At 47.2% G+C, this 16688-nt stretch overlaps 2 protein-coding genes across 4 annotated transcripts; one reads left to right on the forward strand and one right to left on the reverse strand.

The window, feature by feature from the left end:
• Positions 1-1994: 1994 nt before the first annotated feature.
• Positions 1995-5390, reverse strand: fsbp (fibrinogen silencer binding protein). 2 transcript variants are annotated; one of them, XM_083975597.1, is made up of 4 exons: positions 5138-5390; positions 3841-3893; positions 3538-3706; positions 1995-3382 (listed from the first exon to the last, which is right to left on the reverse strand). In XM_083975597.1, exons 1-4 carry the CDS (start codon positions 5340-5342, stop codon positions 3015-3017), a joined length of 795 nt encoding a protein of 264 aa, XP_083831723.1. In that variant the 5' UTR covers positions 5343-5390; the 3' UTR covers positions 1995-3014. The 2 variants fall into 2 exon arrangements, with proteins under 2 accessions (XP_083831723.1, XP_083831722.1); XM_083975596.1 differs by having other exon boundaries at positions 3841-3896.
• A 700-nt stretch (positions 5391-6090) lies between these two features.
• On the forward strand, positions 6091-10844 carry wdr6 (WD repeat domain 6). 2 transcript variants are annotated; one of them, XM_083975051.1, is made up of 6 exons: positions 6091-6201; positions 6400-6519; positions 6690-9333; positions 9529-9606; positions 9731-9847; positions 10075-10844. In XM_083975051.1, the coding sequence occupies exons 2-6, from the start codon at positions 6450-6452 to the stop codon at positions 10751-10753; spliced, it is 3588 nt and encodes a 1195-aa protein (XP_083831177.1). In that variant the 5' UTR covers positions 6091-6201; positions 6400-6449; the 3' UTR covers positions 10754-10844. The 2 variants fall into 2 exon arrangements, with proteins under 2 accessions (XP_083831177.1, XP_083831178.1); XM_083975052.1 differs by having other exon boundaries at positions 6119-6282.
• Positions 10845-16688: the final 5844 nt, after the last annotated feature.

Genomic DNA, 16688 nt, shown 5'->3' on the forward strand with positions numbered 1-16688 from the left:
GTGAACTGATGCAGATTAACGAACCTGGACTGGACACTGAGCTCTCACATGTAAACACAGGCCAGTTGTTAAAGTGCTCATCTGGAATAATCTTCATCTGGTCCACTGATGCTCTCCAGACTGAACCTCCACACATGTAAACAATATGTGCTACAGGAAGAGTCCTGGGTGTTATAGTACAGTTATATAACAAATTAAAGCTTTTTCCTCCCAGTCCACATTTATCCATCAAGGCTGAAGCTTCACAAGCACAAGATCCGATTCTTCAACAGTATTTTAGCTTCAGCTGCAGGAGCCGCACGGCAGAGACTCAGACGCTGTGATGAGCTCAGAGAAACAGAGTGAGAGAGCGAGACGGAGGAGGAGGAGGAGGAGGAGAGAGACTGTCTTTGTTAGCTTGTGTGTTCATTATGGGATGCCTTCTATCCCGCCGTTGGCAAGGGGACGGCGGCATGGAAACAGCTGTTCCCCTGTTACCGCTTAAACAAGAGAAATGTTGGACATTAAAAAAAGACTTATTCCTATGAGACTAGTGTGTGTTTGTATTTATTCTGTGTGTGTGTGTGTGTGTGTGTGTGTGTGTGTGTGTGTGTGTGTGTGTGTGTGTGTGTGTGTGTGTGTGTGCACGCGCGCGCGCGTGTGGGGGATGTTATTTTACAATATTCATGGGCTCTGAAAACCAGGAGCCCCTGATGACTGTGTGGGGACCAGACCGCAGGAAGCCATGAGTGATGAGTCTAGATGCTTAAGACTCAGTTTTAGGATTTTTGATAAGTAGTGATATAACATTGATATATGATATAACAGATTATCTGGGGGTTTTTATTAGAATGATAATGAACTAAAATTCAGGACAGAATTGAAATCAGAGCAAAACAAAAACAAAATAAACAAAATCAGATGTCACATAATCACCTCTTTTCACCAAAATTATACTGTTTCACTGTTCTGCTACTGATTCGTTAACCCACTGCATTAGCTCCAGAGGCTTCAGCCCACAGGTTGGTGAGTCCCCATAAATAAAGGTGTAGAGGCGTGTTTCCAGAGGAAACCGACAGAGTGACACACCTGTCTGAAGGCTCTGACTTTGACTCAGCTGGATACAGGTGTTGAGCTGTCTCCTTGTTTCCCAGCAGCACTCGTCGGCTCCTGACAGCCGCTCCCACCTGAGACTGAACATAACTCGGCTCTAAACACAACTGAGGTTAGAATCAGAGGCTGAGACACATTTACATGGATAGACATCAGAGTGAAAGTTGAAAATGCTCAGATGACAGCAGGAGGTCTGACATCGGAGGAGTACTCTCAGCTGGAGCAAACAGGTGGTTAGCTTAGCATAAAGACTGACAGCAGGTGGGAACAGTAAACCTGACTATCCAGCTCTTAAATACATCTACCAACATCTATGGTTCAGACACTTCACTCACTAAACCACGGGTGTTGAGCGGGTAACAAATGGGAAAATGTTTAATTTGCCAAAACCAGCCCATAACAACAACACTATGTGATAGTTTGCAGATGAAAGCAACAAAAGGTAGAAAAGTAGAGGAAGGTAGAAGCTGCACTATAATGCTGCTATTAATAATTTTATCCAAGTGGCTGATTAACAGTGTAATGTCCAGCTCCTAGTCACTGTTGACGCACAGAGCAGCCATCTTGGATTGTGAGCTTGGAGCGGCTTGGAGGTGTTGGTTTCTGTATCTCACTGCAGCTTCAGGCCTCACTGACACTGCAGATAAGCCACAGTATTTTCTCATTATGTGCTACTGTTTATTGGTGTGAGATCAGCTAACTACTGTTTGTTCTCTAATCAGACATTTTGAATCAAATGACTGGAGCCTGTAATATCACTGTCTACATGCACACATCTCCACCCATTTGATAAGATAAGATAAGAATTACTACTTAAAATTCACGTCATTTATCAGGCATATCCTCTGATTTGTATGAAAAGCAAATTTATTTACAAAGCAAGAACAGCTATAACATGTACACTCATGTGAGGATACAGAAGAAGCTTCACCACTGATGGATCTGACCTGAGATCAGGTTTTAAACAGCTTCAGTGAAACTTCTTCTCACACATTAGTGAATATCCTGTGATTCTCTGACAAATAGCTGATTAAACTTAACATGAGAAACAGTTCATCATTTCTAAAACATGTGCAACGTAATTGATTGATTTAAGTATTTGTATTTTGTAGTGATTCCAACTACGCATGATCTGATATCACCAAGTAATTAACAGCCCAGGAGCGCTGTTATAACCAACCGATTAGGTTTAGGGTTAGGGTTAGTCCTGGGCTGTTGTTTACTTGGTGATATCAGATCGTGCCTCCAACTACATTTAATTAACAAGAGATCAAGTGCTCACCTGTGTCTGTTGGTTTTTACTGATTCTCAGCAGCTTTACACAAATTATACTGAACCAGTTTGCACCAAACCTGGAGGAAGAGGGAACAAACCCATTACCTTCATCTCCGAGGTATAGATCCAGGATTTTTTTTAAATCACTTTCTTAAACATTGTGTGAGATTAAGATTTTTTGATTTTCAGCTATTTTCAGAAACAATGTTTGAATCCTGGTGTAAACAAGACATATTTATGGTGTTGATCTGAGTTTGTACAGTTTGGTGCTGATTCAGATCATAATCTGGATCTGCATCATCATCCAGATAATAATCCTGATCTGGTGGATGAAAATGAAATGTTCTAGTCTCAGATGAGAAGTTGTTTGAATCTCTGAGGGTCTGAGAGACATCACAATGGAGAGTGACCATAAACAGTCAAGTCACTGCTGTTTATTGTAGTTGTATTGATTATTAATAGATGCGACCTTAGGTCAGCAGGTCACTGTCACTTATCAGTCTCATGTTCTCTCTGTCTAAAAACAGCCGATTTAAAGCAGCTAAGAAATTTACTCTACATTCACATAGAAAACTGTATAAAAATGTGAACCGTTCAGTGACGAGTAGATAAAAGACACAGCGACAAAAACACCAACAATCATCAGTTCATCCTGTGGGATCAGCTGCTTTCTCCTCTTCGTCGCTGCTGCAGGCCGAAGATGGCGGCACGTCCTCGCCCATCCTCTTCAGCTTGGCTTTGTAGTAGGCCTTCTTCATCCTGAAGGCCTTCTCCTTCTGCCGCGCCGCCCTCCTCTTCTCCTTCACCAGCTCCTGCTCCCAGTACAGAACCTTCATCCTGTTCTCCCACTCCAGGATCTTCATCTGCTGCTGCTGCTGCTCCAGCTCCAGAACTTGGCTCCTCTGGAGCTCCACAGTCGACAGCTCCACGGATTCGTGCTCGACTGGGCGGCGCCCAGTGTCCTCGGCTTCGCTGCCTGGTGGGTGTAGCCGCTGGCAAATGAGCCGGGAAGTGCCTGTGGACTCAAAGGTCAAACAGGTCAGTAAGGGGAACGCAAACCTTTAATCTGAACAAACGCTGAGATCAACTGGTCACATGACAGGGTCTAAATTCACTGTGTTTCTAGGCAACAAACACAGAAACAACTTGCAGAGTTTTATCTGTGGGTACCTGCTGCTGTGAAGTAGGATGAAGGAAATGCCACATCCTGCAGCTCGGCATTGTGGGAGATGGAGTTTGAGGTGGGGCTGTGGTGCAGATCTGACCAGTCGCTGCCTGATATTCTGTCCAGGGCATCTCTCTGCATGCAGATGACCACCTGCTCCTTGGTGTCCTCAGTCTGAGGAGAGTCAGTTCAGATCATGTTGCTGAAAGATTTCTCATATTATATTAAGTTCTGAAGCGTCTCTCTCGCTAACAAGCTGCCACAGCTTCACCAGGTTTAAATCAAACATCAATCAGGTGAATACTTACCTGAGTGACGCTGCCGTTCACCTGCCCAGCAGCGTTGATCATCATCAGGTTTCCTGCTGAGAGGACACAGACACAGGGAGGGTCTGCAGCTACATGTAGTGTCAGAAACTGGACAGAGAGCGCCTCCCTCTGGTGGAGACTGGTACAACATCACCTGCACAGATGCTGCTCATTGTTTAGAGTATTTTCTAGATAGATGGCACCAAGTGGAAATACAGTACGGTCAATGTTTTCCCAGTCGACACAACAGACTTCATAATTAGTGAGATTTCCATCTGACTGAGGCAGACATGGGATTGTGTCCTAAATTAACCAATGAAAAGTGCACTGCCCACCTCAGATCTACCATCAGTGAAGAAATCTTAGGTTGACTGAAATATCCTTCATTTTACATTCAGATTTGACCCTCTCTGAAACTAGATAACGATGATTTAATCTTCTTAGGTTCAAAAGATGGAGTCAACCTGCTTTGGTGCAGCCGAACAGACAGTGATTCGTTCATGGCAGCAGGTGAAGCTGTTGAAGTTACTATAAACTTTATTCACATAGTTCAATAGATAATCTTTTTCTGTTTTTGTGGAGTTTTTTTGTGTGTGTTTCAGATACTATAATTGTGTTCTACTTTGCATAGCCTAGTAGATGCACAGTTTGAGTGAAAATAAAGATCTTGAAAAAAAATTTGATCTCAGATTTTTGAAGCACATTAAAAATATTTTATAAATAAAAAATACATACAATTATTATTATATTTCAAGAACTGTGCAATAAAACAGGGATACAAATATAGGTTTGTGTGACTGCGATTGTTTCACATCTCAGGTACAAATTCAGACTTCCACTTGACATTTTTATTTGTCTCCTGTTGTTGTGTATTTCATGTTGTAGTACGTTATGTGGTGTTGTCTGACTGTAAGTTCAGTGCAACTAAACTAAACTTTCCCAGTTGTGACTACTGAGTTGTAAAGGTCTAATAAGGTCACAACAAAGAAGTGAGTGATATGATGAGTCCTACTGATGAGCTCACAGCTCCTGACACTGACACTTGACTGCTACTGGCTGTTCAACACTAGCTACACGATGTGTTTACTGTTGTTATGCAGAAATATGTGCATGTCAAACACATGCGGGAAAGGTGTGGCCGAGGACCTGGGACAGATGTGTGGAACAGCTGTTGAAGGTAAATCAGCTGCAGCAGCATCACAACCCGCGGATGAAGCAGCTGCTCAGTGTTTTCATGCACTCAGACCACCGTGGACGCGGTCCACCCGTCCACCTCCTCCCACTCGTGCACAGTTACCTTCCGCCAGCTTGCGCACCGCCGCTTTGTGGCCAGCTCCCCCTGCGTGGCTGGTGAGCGCAGCCTCGCCCATGGTCTGGAGTTTGATGGATTTGCAACAGGCCCTGCAGCGCGCGAAGTGGATGTCGTGCACATCCTTCAGCAGCCACTCCTTGTAAATGTCCTTGGAGAGCCACGAGTCCTGAAATTTACATTTTCCAGGCATAGTTAGCTGTGAAGTTAGCAGCCCCGCTACTTAACGGACAGCCCCTTGCCTGCCTTCTCCTGACTCCAGATGCGTTTAAGGCCAATTCGGGAAGATCCAGCTGCAGCGTATTTCCACTGGGCATTTTGTTGGAAACTGTTTTCCACATTTAGTCCTGATGCTGACAACGCAACACTGGTTTGTCTACGAGACCTACTTCAGCGAACGTCTGTGAAATTGACCAAAAATAATTATTAAAAGAAAAAGAAATAAGAAAAAAAGATCTCATGTTGCCATGAACAAAATATAAGCGAAACATCTGTCTCTTAAAAAGTGTCGCCAGAAGTTAAAACAGAGGCTACACTGTAAACCTGTAGTTACTGCTATGATGAAATATAAGGGGCACTTCATAGAAAACATAAAATTAAAATACTTATTATGTAAATAACGTCCTTTAAAGTCCCATAATATAATTTTTTCCTTGAAATACTATAACTTTATTCTCGAGGTTTCAGTTTTCCTTTTTGCATTATTGTGACCCTATAGCCTACTAATACCAAAGTATCTTTGCTAATTATACTTCACGGTAGACTGCGCTGAGTCTTGTTATAGTTAAGCTTGATTTTTCCAGAAAACACTGAAGGCAGCACAACTCATCGGCAATCGGACACGTGTGTCTTTTCCTCCAATACAAACACGGCTTCCCCTGGTTCGAACCAATCAGCGGGCAGAGCGGCAGCGGAGCTTCCTGATTGGTCAAAGTGCGGCACGCAGGAACACATGGCTCCGAGTGGCAGCAGCTGTCTGTGGCTCCTGGAGCTGAAATAAACCTGTTTTTACCTCGATTTTGAGCGCGTTTCTTCAGCTCCTGCGTTTGTATGTGAGTGAACATATTAGCAACACTGACACCGACCTGGAAATCAGATTTTTCAGTCTGTGTAGTCACCGAAGAACCGGAGAGGTGCTGCTGCTGCTACTCGGTTGTTTTGCTAACTGATGCTAACGGTGGCTGTACTCCACTAACACTTTTGCTGTTTGTTTTTTTAATTATCAGTTTGTTTGTTTCCATCTGTAACAGTTGCATGTTGTGACTAGAGTGAATGGTCGTCAAGGGTCCGAGGTCCAGAGATGGAGACAGCGGCTCTGGTGGCTCCAGTCACAGCGCTGGAGTTTCTGCAGGACGAGTTTCTTCTGACAGGTGGCACCAACACACACACACACACACACACACACACACACACACATAAATATCATATTGATATGTTTACCTGCTCCAGCCTTGGATCTGCTGTGGTTAATGGATTTGTTTATATTAACCTACACCTGTTTAAACTCATTATTCCTCCATCTACCTGTGCCTTCCTGCAGGTGAGGGTCCAGTCCTGACCGTGTTCAGCCTGCAGTCTCCGCCTAGAGCCACCACCTCACTGAGCCTCCTCCGTCACCACAGGATCCATGGAGTCAGAGCCAGAGATCAGACTGCAGAGCCCAGTGGCTATGAACTGGCAGTGTTTGGAGGCAAAGCTGTGAGGCTGGTGAGGCTCCACGTGCAGCGACAGGACGGGGACCATCTGCACCTGGAGGCCCTGGGTCCCCTGATAGAGGTGGGCGACTGGATCCTGGATGTGCGCTGGCTCTCTGGAGACCGACAGCCACTTCTCTGTGTGGCTGTGGCCCACAACGGTGCTCTGCTCCTGGATGTCAGCACAGGAAGTGTCCTGGTTCAGCGCTCCTGTCTGGAGGGGTGTCTGCTCTACTCTGCTCTGCTGCTAGTGCATGACACCTGGGAGGATGCTGTTGTGGTCGGAGGGACAGTTTTCAACCAGCTAGTTTTATGGAAGACTGGAGGAGGAGGAGGAGGAGGAGGAGGAGGAGGAGGAGGAGGAGGAGGAGGAGGAGGAGGAAGACGGGAGGAGCACTCTGACTGTAAAGCTCCAGTTGAGAGGCGTTTGCTGGGGCACAGTGGCGTCATCTTCAGCATCTTTTACCTCCAGGAGAAAGGCTGGCTGGCTTCAGCCTCTGATGACCGCAGTGTGAGGGTGTGGGGGGTCGGTGCATTAGGGGGACCTGGGGGTTACTGTGGGGACCTGAACCCGGTGTGTCTGAGGGTCCTGTACGGACACCAGGCCCGGGTGTTCTCGGTGCATCTCTCACCACGCAGAGTCTTCAGTGCTGGGGAGGATGGGGCCTGTTTGGTCTGGGACTGGGCCGGAGGTGGGAATGTGGTTCAGACGTTGAAGGGACACCGGGCAGGCGGGGTACGGGCACTGGCGGTCAGCGAGGGAGTAGGGGGAGAAGAGAGATGGGTGGCTACAGGGGGGGCGGATGGCGGGGTGAGGCTTTGGAGATTGAAGGAGAGCGAGGGAAGGAAGGACGAGACGGAGGAGGCAATAAAGGAGAAGATAACGGACCTGAAGTTCCCCGGCGTCGGCGTCCCCAAAGTGGTCTGTGCGGCAGGGGTCGGAGCCACCAGCTGGCGGCGGAGCAGGTTTTTGGTGTGCACTGACCAGGGAACAGTGTACCAGTTCAGCGATGGGTGTTGGGAGGAGGTGTGGCGGGGGGCGTCCGAGTTTCAGTCCTACTGTGTGATGGAGACAGCTTCAATTAAAGCCAAAGATTCTGCAGCCCATGTTAGTTTGTGTGCAGTCGGAAACCTCAGCGGCTCCGTCTACGTCTTCCCCATCTCCCACCCTCAGAGGGGAATCCTCCTGTCGGCCGGATCGGGGAAGATCCACAGTCTGATCTGGCAGCGGGGAGGGGGCCGAGCCTGTCTGCTGGCATCAGGCGCTGAAGGACTTGTCTGTCGCTGGACTGTGGAAGTTGAGTCAAATGAAAACTCCTTTTTTAATCTCAGGGTGGATCCTCTTCCTCCCTTCCTCCTCCCCCCTTGTGCCAAGCGTTGGCTGCTGGCTGCAGTGTGCCTCCCCCACGGGCCTCAGGGGGCGCTGTGGGTGTGTGGGGACAGGAGGGGGTCCCTGCTCCTCTTCCCGGAGGCACAAGAAGGCGAAGACACGGCGGCGCTGCAGCCACTGAGCTGCCTGTTTGGCGTTCACGGAAAGCAGGGCGTAACCTCGGTGTGTGAACACGGCGGCCTGCTGTACAGCAGCGGTAGGGACGGCTGCGTGAGAGTCGTCACCGTGACAACGACACCTCCTGAGGGAAACACAAACGGTGATGCTGAGGGTGGGAGGGGGCGGCCGCAGCTGGAGGTGCTGCGGGTGCAGCGAGCCTGCAGAGGGATGGAGTGGCTCCAGAAGGTTCTGATCATCGACGCTGAGGAGGCGGAGCTTAGACAGGAAGCTGAGGATGGAGCGAAGACGGTCAGAGAGGCCAGGTTTGTCATTGCTGGTTTCCATGGCGACCACTTTGTGGTTTGGGACCCAGTGAAGCAGGAGAGGCTACTGTCGGTGCTCTGTGGGGGGGGGCATCGCTCCTGGGCTCTCTGGCCGTCGGCCGGGCGGTCGTGGCCCGGACATGGAGCTCTGGTCTTCATCAAGCACGGGGCCGTCCTGGCCTCGGCCCCCCCTGAGGAGGAACTGAGTCACGCCGGGGGCGGCGGAAGTAGTAGGGGGTGGGGCCTGAGGGATGGGATCCATGGGAGGGGGATCGGGTGTGTCTGCAGGCTGGGGGCGATAGAGGGCGAGGGAGGGGGAGGGCAGTGGGAGGTGGTGGTCACGGGGGGGGAGGACACCAGCGTGAACGTCCTGTCTGTTCACCGGAGCTCCGGCAGCGTCCGAGTCCTGTCAGTCATCACCGACCACATCTCCAGCGTCCGCACCATCGCTGCGGTAACAGACGGGCGGAGCGCGAGCAAATCGCGGCCCCTCTCTGCGCTGCTGGTGTCGGCCGGGGGGCGGGCGCAGCTGCAGTGTTACCGGCTGCTGATTGGCTGGGACCCGCAGAGACGAGCCCCCTTCTGCCAGGTCATCCAGGTGGCCGGACACCGACTGGACGAACAGTGGGAGAGGAGGCGGAACCGACACAAGACAGTGAAGATGGACCCGGAGACCAGGTGAGTGTTTGTCGTCGTGATGGGGACACAGAGGTCAGAGGTCACAGGTTTGATCGCGTTCAGGATTTAAGGACCCTCTGCTTCTCTTCTTCTCTTCTCTTTCTTCCCTTCTTTACTTCACCCCCCCTCCTCCATTTGGAGCAGATACAAGGTTTCTACACTGAGATGACACCTCTCCCGTCTCTGTGTGTTCAGGTACATGTGTGTGGAGGTTCTGGGTCAGAGGTCGGACTCTGTTCTCCTGGCTCTCGGCTGCAGTGACGGAGCCGTCAGGTTGGTCCATCACAGCTCGGCGACGACAGATGTGTTGCTACAGTCACTGTGTGTCCGATGTGTGAGTTCAGTTTATACATCATATGTGATGCCCCCCCACCCCCACCCCCCTCTGTCTCCTTAGGCTGTTCTCTGTCAGTGAGGTTCGACGTCACATTGAACTGCTGTGGGAGACGTTTCACCACCAGCGCTGTGTGCTCAGTGTCGCCTCCTGCAGCCTGGAGGACAGAACAGGAAACAGGTGAAAACTCACCTGAACCAAAGCACCGACTGTTATCTAATGTTATTTTATTATTTAATGTTATTTTAAATCACACTGGTGTATTGTAATGACTGGCAGGACATACAGGGAAATAGTGTATGGAGACATGTAGGGACATATAGGGACTTGATGTTGAGTGTGTGTGTGTGCGCACTTCTCTGCCTCCTATGTAAATACCGGTTGTTATGATCTTTTCCTGTCGTCAGGTTCCAGCTCCTCTTCTCTGCCGCCACTGACGGGAAAATCTCTGTTTGGGATTTGACTGATGCTTCATCCTCGAATGATGCCTCTCCACCAATCCCTTGCCTCCAAGTTCCCGCCCACCAGAGCGGTATCAACTCATTGGCTGTATGGGCCGAGAAACAGGGACAACAAGAGGTTGGTTGCCTGGTAACAGTTGCCAGCGGAGGGGATGATGGGCAGCTGATGGTGTCCACAGTGAAGGTACACTACCCAGATGATGGAAAAGGCGTGCTTCGTCAGCTTCAGCTCCATCTCCACAGCAACGCCCACATCCCACTGGCCCATGCCGCCCCTCTGACCGCCCTGAGGCTGCTGACCCCCGGCCTCCTGGTCTCCACCTCTGCAGACCAGAGGGTCTGTCTGTGGAGGGTCTGCAGTACCAGCATCAGCCACAGGAGGACACTGTGCTGCCACGTAGCAGACGCTGCAGGACTAGCGGTGTGGGAGGGGGAGAGGTTCTGTGAAGGGACAGGGGAGATAGAGGCTGGTGGAAGAGAGAGGGAGACAGGTGAGACAGAGAGGGAGACCGGTGAGGAGATGAGAAGTCCAACAGAGAGTGAGACAGACTGTAAACAGAGGAGGGGGTGGGTGCTGGTCTGTGGGCAGGGCCTTCAGCTGCTCAGAGTCAGAGAGTTAAACTGACTTTATATCAGAAATCAATATGAGACCAGAGAATACCTCTCTCTTTGTAAATGTAAACTTTGACATTATTTATGAATGTAGGTATCTGTAAAATCACAAGATGCAGGTGCATGAAACCAGAAAGTGATTTTAAATAAATTTTTTACCCAGAAATGAATTAAATTTCACTTTTAAAGTCTTTTTTTTTTCTTCAGACTTTACCTAAGATGAATTCAATCCAAACACAGTGAGTTCACTCACATACTGTAAGAGACTTGTTCCCACCAACCATGTGGACCTACACACTCGGGCTTTATGAAGAGATCAAACTTCTCTGAAACATCTGTCTGTCATTAACATCTGCAGTGCAGACTGAAAAAAAGGGCAGCCATATGATAAATGAGATGTAGACGTGGACTCAACTGGATGTGACGCAGGGAACATTTGGAGCTCATCAAGGAAAAATAAAATTCCTGGTTATTTGAGGAGAACATTAAAAGCATGTTTGATGTGTTTGCACCATCTGTAGCTCCACACGGCACAGAGGGGAGAGTTATTTTTAATTGTGTCTTATCTCAGCCAGGAAATAAATATCCCGTGCTCCACAGTCCACAGACGATGTCAAATATTTTCCATTCCTTAATCAGTATAAATAATCATGTTGTTTAAAAAATGTCAGAAATAGAGGCAGAAACCAAAAGAAGTCCAAGATTAAATTATCTCTAAAAACCAACCCAAAATCAAAATCAGATTTTTGCTGAAGGATATTAACTTGAAGCCAAAAATATAGGGCACCTTATAATCCTTATTATCCTATCATGATCAACACAAAACTAGAAGACAACACTTGATGGTTTACATCAGAAAATACATTACATACAGAGTGCAAGTGGGCGGAGTCTGAATGACACCTGACAGGTCTGTGGAGCAGGTTTCTGCTCAGATGAAATAATCTACTGTGTTTATGTTGAAAGAGTCAAACCTTCACCAAAGCGAAGTGATTGGTCAGATGAGGATCGGAGCTGACGGTGTGTTGAAAAGACTGTTGCAGATCGATGTGTGGTTGTATGCTAATGTGTCAGTGTAGAAACTGTATGTGTTGCTGTATGAAATGCTAATGCTGATCCTGTCTAAGTGGTAGGTTGGTCTGCACAGTCATTAGTGTATGTGTGTGTGTGTGCGCGCGTCTGCTTGTTATGCAAATGTAGTCGTGTCAGATGAAGTGTATGAATCGCAGCATGTTCACCTGTTCATCATGTTAATGTCACACAGACCGTGTGTGTGTGTGTGTGTGTGTGTGTGTGTGTGTCCAGGGGGGTCCAAGTGTGAAGGGGTCGACTGCAGGTTCCATGAATATTTCAATATTTGAGCTTTGTCTCACATTTCCTTTTGTTGAGCAGCGTCTCACCACCTGTCGCTCATAGGAGAGGAGGAGGGAGGAAGGCTAACACTGCCATGTAAATCAACAGTAGAGGTGGGGAGGGGGGGCTCCTGTCACTCAAACAGAGAGAGGGGTGAGAACAATGAGCACTCCTCTCATTTTTGTTCCAGTGGAGGGAGAGAGAGGGAGAGAACAGTGAAACCACCACTATCACTTACAAGGGGGGGAGCGAGAGTGAGAGTGAGAGGGGGAGGAGGGGAGTGAAAGCACCTGACAAGGTAGAGTTGAGGGAGAAAAGGAGGAGGGGAGAAGGAGGTTGATGAGACAGGAGAACAGGAAGTGTTTGGTGGAAAAGCAGATTTTAAAGAGGAGACATTCAATAACAATATTTATTCATCATCAGATTTTATCATCATCATTTGATTACATCATCATCAGACCTAAAACATACGGAGACAGGAAGTCACTCATGGAGTTCAGCCTGAGGAATCATCAGCATCAACTCCATCTGCATCTTCTCCACGACCCCTGAGTGTGTGTGTGTGTGTGTGAGAGAGAGAGAGAGAGTCCGGCAAACGAAGACTGAAAGGGAAAACAAGTGCTGTTTCAAAGGGCAGAAGTTTCACACTCAACAAACAGGTAAGTAAAGATTATCATCTTTCACGGATTAAAACCACCAAGTGCTTCACAATAAATAGTAAAAGATATTGAAACACAATGGAGACCTTGTCTGACTAAAACCCTGTCTTAACTCATCTGTCCATCACAACGTGTCGTCACTATATTTCTTTTCTGTCTCGACTGAAACTCTGACATGAACACTGCACTGAACCACCTCTGTATCAGCTCTGAACATGTCTCTGACTGTGGAGGATTTTTCCTCAGACTGTTAAATATTGAGATGGACCAGTTTCAGGCTGAAACACTCGGAGCACCACTGGTTTCCACAGGTTTAAGTCTTGTTCTGGTGGAGCTTCGTAGCACAGAGCCACGATTAAACAGGGTCAAGGTTCAAGCTGCTTGATGGGTCACGATTGAAACATGCAGTGAAACGTCAGTGATGCTCAGCTCTGTTGCTGTTCTTAAAAAAGTGTAAACTCGATAAAAGCATTATAATAGACATCTGACTGTTATGGAGGATCTTATTAACTTCACCCTGAGAACAAAAAAAAGTTAATGTTTAATGTTATGAGGAGCTGGTCACTGTCAGTTTTATCATATTTTTTCTTCTCTTAAATATTTTCTTTCCATGTGTTTCTGTGTGAGTAGTGTGTGTGTATTATATTGTTGAACAGTTAGTTTCTGACTCATGGTTCTGGTTCTAGCAGGATTAGATATTTGCCAATTAACTCTAGACATGACATGTTCTGCAGCTGAGGCTGATGGGAAATGTCAGCGCTCATAAAACAGTGTTTAACATCTGACAGTGGAGCTGGCTGAAAAGTTCATGGATGATCAAAGTTTTTCCTCCTCTGGTGACTAGTCCGTGTGGGAAAATGAAAACGATACATGTTTGTTTAGTTTGTTTGGTCCAGACATCTTTTTATTTACAGTTTTAGCTTCTCACATCGTCGGAGCAAATATTTATGAATCCATAATCATTATATCTGTCCAATGGCAGTTCTTTTTTCCCCCCCTTTGAATATCCTTTGAAACAGAACCAGAGTTATATCAGTTCAGTCTGGGGAATGTAAACGTGTCTCAGTTGATCCAGTTGTTTTCACTCTGAACGAAAAACGAAAAACTGATATGACACCCTTATTTCTCTGATTTCTGATCTCAGGTTTCTGCATTAGTGATGTCACGAGAACGGCTGCCTCTGATTGGTTCATCTGGGAGTAAAACAACAGGTGATCCACCCATTTACTGATGGTTTCCAGGTTGATATTCTGATTTATTCACTTATTTCTTCCTATAAGTAGGCCTGTTCTATATAAACAAAAGACTCTATAATGAATATCTCCGTTCTTGTCCTGCCAGAAAAAATGTCTATAATAGTACAGTATTAATCCGATCACATTGAGTTTTATATATGAAGCCGTTTCTCACACAAAATACTGAAAATCTGCTGATACTCCTCAGTTCACAATTCATATCAATGGAAATGGAAATAGAGGAGCAGCTACTCGAACATAAACTGAACTTGAGTTTTGAACAAAAACAAAAACTTCTCTTTCACTGCTGACACAAAGCTGCTGTAGCGACTCAGTTTGAAAAGTATTTGTTAATGTTATTGTTCTTAGTAAAAACTTGCTGTTGTGACAATGATCACCTCCTCTTCACAGAACTTCACTCCTTCACTTTCTCTACACAAGGACAGATGTTTGTTTTAACTCTGATCGTGCCATGTTTTTGTTCATCCTGTTTTTTCACCTCCTCAGCTCCTCAGCGCCCCCTCCAGGCCTCTCACCAGAAACGCAGCCAGCAGCAGCAGGCCTCCTCCTCCTCCTCCTCCTGCTCCCATCCTCATCCTCCCTCCCTCCTCCTCTTGGACACCACCATGGCGCCATGGGGAGGCTTGGCGCTCTCCGAATCCTCCTTTACCTCAATCCCTCCTCCTCCCCCACCGCCTCCTCCTCCTTCACGCCCTCCTCCTCCTCCTCCTCCCCCTCCCCCTCCACCTCCACCTCCTCCTGCACCTCAGCCCACCCCATCCAGCCCATATCCTGGCAACAAGGAGGACGAAGCTTCAAGTTCTAGTTTAAACTCTGAGGCTCCATCTCCAGCTGTGGCCGAGTGTCAGGAGTCAGCAGGTATCACTGCTCCCTAAGTAAAATGTCATCTGCCCCCAACACCTCGACACAGCTAATACTGTTGGCTATTGTGTCAATACATGATCATTGTGTTCAACTGCAGATAAAATCAAATAACTTGAGATAAACAGAACTATTTTCTAGATACATTTATAACAGATGTAGGCTAAGTGTGAGCGTGTGCCCCGGGCAAGTTAAAATATTTCTATTATGTTGTCGATTATTTTTATTCTGCAGTGTGTTAGAATACAGATCTGTTTTTGTATTTCAGCTTTGTAGCCCAGAGAGCAGCACTAAATAAATCAATGAATCATATAACAACATAATTGACCTGCTATCATTACTAACCCTCCTCTATAGTGTCTGGTGCAACGTCACTAGATATATCTGACAGCATATAAACAAGTTACTACCACAAATCTTCAGATCAAGTAATTTCAGACATAATGAGAGTATGAATTATTGAGTTATGGACAAAATGTGATTTATGGTTGACCTTGATTGGACCTTTAACTGCCAACATATAATCAGTTCATCTTTGAGTCGTTTGTGTCAGAGGAAGACTTCTTCTTGAGATGTCACAGCTGTGTACTGTTCACGGACCAATCACAGCTCTCCCTCTGTGTGTCTGCAGGTGTGGGGGGGAGGGGCCTGCGGGCGAGGAGAAAGGTGCTGCCACAGCGCCGGGTGCCTCGTCCCCCTCGCCTTCCGCCACTGCGTCCAATCACCAACCTGAGCTTCTCCCGCAGCTTCACCTTCTCCTTCTTCGAGCTGCCGCTGCATCAGTCACCGCGGTGCCGCGCCGAGCGGATCAGGAACCTCACACTGCTGCTGAGACAGATTCACTACTGACCAATCAGCTGTCAGGCAGATTCAATACCAATGAGCTGCAGGGACTGATCATACGTGGTGTTATTGGTCAGATTACCAGTGGTGGAGTTTGTGTATTCCTCATGGGACTTTTATTTTATCAGTGCATTTTTGGTTTGAACTTCCAAGTTTAATGTTATTTTCCCCTTTACATTCACTGTAAAACATCAACCCGTGAGTCTGAAACCTAAAGCTGCAGTTAAACTGACCACTAGAGTGTGTCTCCAACAGTGAGTCAGTCCCCAGAGGCTCCCGTTCAACCAGTGATGGACTGGCACCAAAAAGAGGCCCTGGCATTTTTGACAGAGAGGCCCCACATTACACAAACACTATAGCAGTGATCATAATGATGATGATGAGAAAAGAAAATGTAAAAATCTCCAAATATCAGTAGTAGGATTTGAACCCATACTGGACAATAGCTCTGATTACAGGGCAGGCTACCCTACCAGGTGAGCTATATACACTGACCCTACTCCTCTACAATATTCTGTGTAAAGTCCCGACCAACCTTTTTTTTCTCTTTTTTTTTTTTTGCCATATCAGGCTGACTGCATACACGCGGCCACCTAGGTTGTGTCTTCATGCGGCTGCCTCGCCGCCGCCACATCATTACGCAGCTGTTGTGGCATTTGCCCATATATTGTCCTATAGCCAGACCCTGTGTCCAACTTTACAGCAGAAAATACACATGTTTACAGCCTAGCTAATGTCCTCCTTCATAACAAGTCTTTACACATTTCACCTGTTTACACCTCATTAACCACGAGAAGTAGCTTATGGAGGATGGAGTGCGAGGCCTCTTTGACTGTGTGTGTATGCACTGAAGTCTCAGCTCTACACACCTGTTTGACCATGTTTGGATACCTGAGAGAGTGGGTGGTTGTTCTGGTGAAGTGTCTGTGGGGGGCGCGCCACTCTCTGTTTTGTCCCTCTGACAGTGTGTCCTATG

The sequence above is a fragment of the Trachurus trachurus genome (genome assembly GCF_905171665.1).
Source record: "Trachurus trachurus genome assembly, chromosome: 7".
NCBI lineage: Eukaryota > Metazoa > Chordata > Actinopteri > Carangiformes > Carangidae > Trachurus > Trachurus trachurus.

Excerpts from the sequence above, each read along its gene's own strand:
- fsbp (XM_083975596.1), bottom strand. The coding sequence starts at position 5,342 with ATGCCTGGAAAATGTAAATTTCAGGACTCGTGGCTCTCCAAGGACATT. Across the intron at positions 3,897-5,137 it reads GGTGCGCAAGCTGGCGGAAG|CAGGAAACCTGATGATGATC; the intron begins GTAACTGTGCAC and ends GTGTCCTCTCAG. Across the intron at positions 3,383-3,537 it reads ATCCTACTTCACAGCAGCAG|GCACTTCCCGGCTCATTTGC; the intron begins GTACCCACAGAT and ends TTGAGTCCACAG.
- wdr6 (XM_083975051.1), top strand. The coding sequence starts at position 6,450 with ATGGAGACAGCGGCTCTGGTGGCTCCAGTCACAGCGCTGGAGTTTCTG. Across the intron at positions 9,334-9,528 it reads AAGATGGACCCGGAGACCAG|GTACATGTGTGTGGAGGTTC; the intron begins GTGAGTGTTTGT and ends CTGTGTGTTCAG. Across the intron at positions 9,848-10,074 it reads GAGGACAGAACAGGAAACAG|GTTCCAGCTCCTCTTCTCTG; the intron begins GTGAAAACTCAC and ends TCCTGTCGTCAG.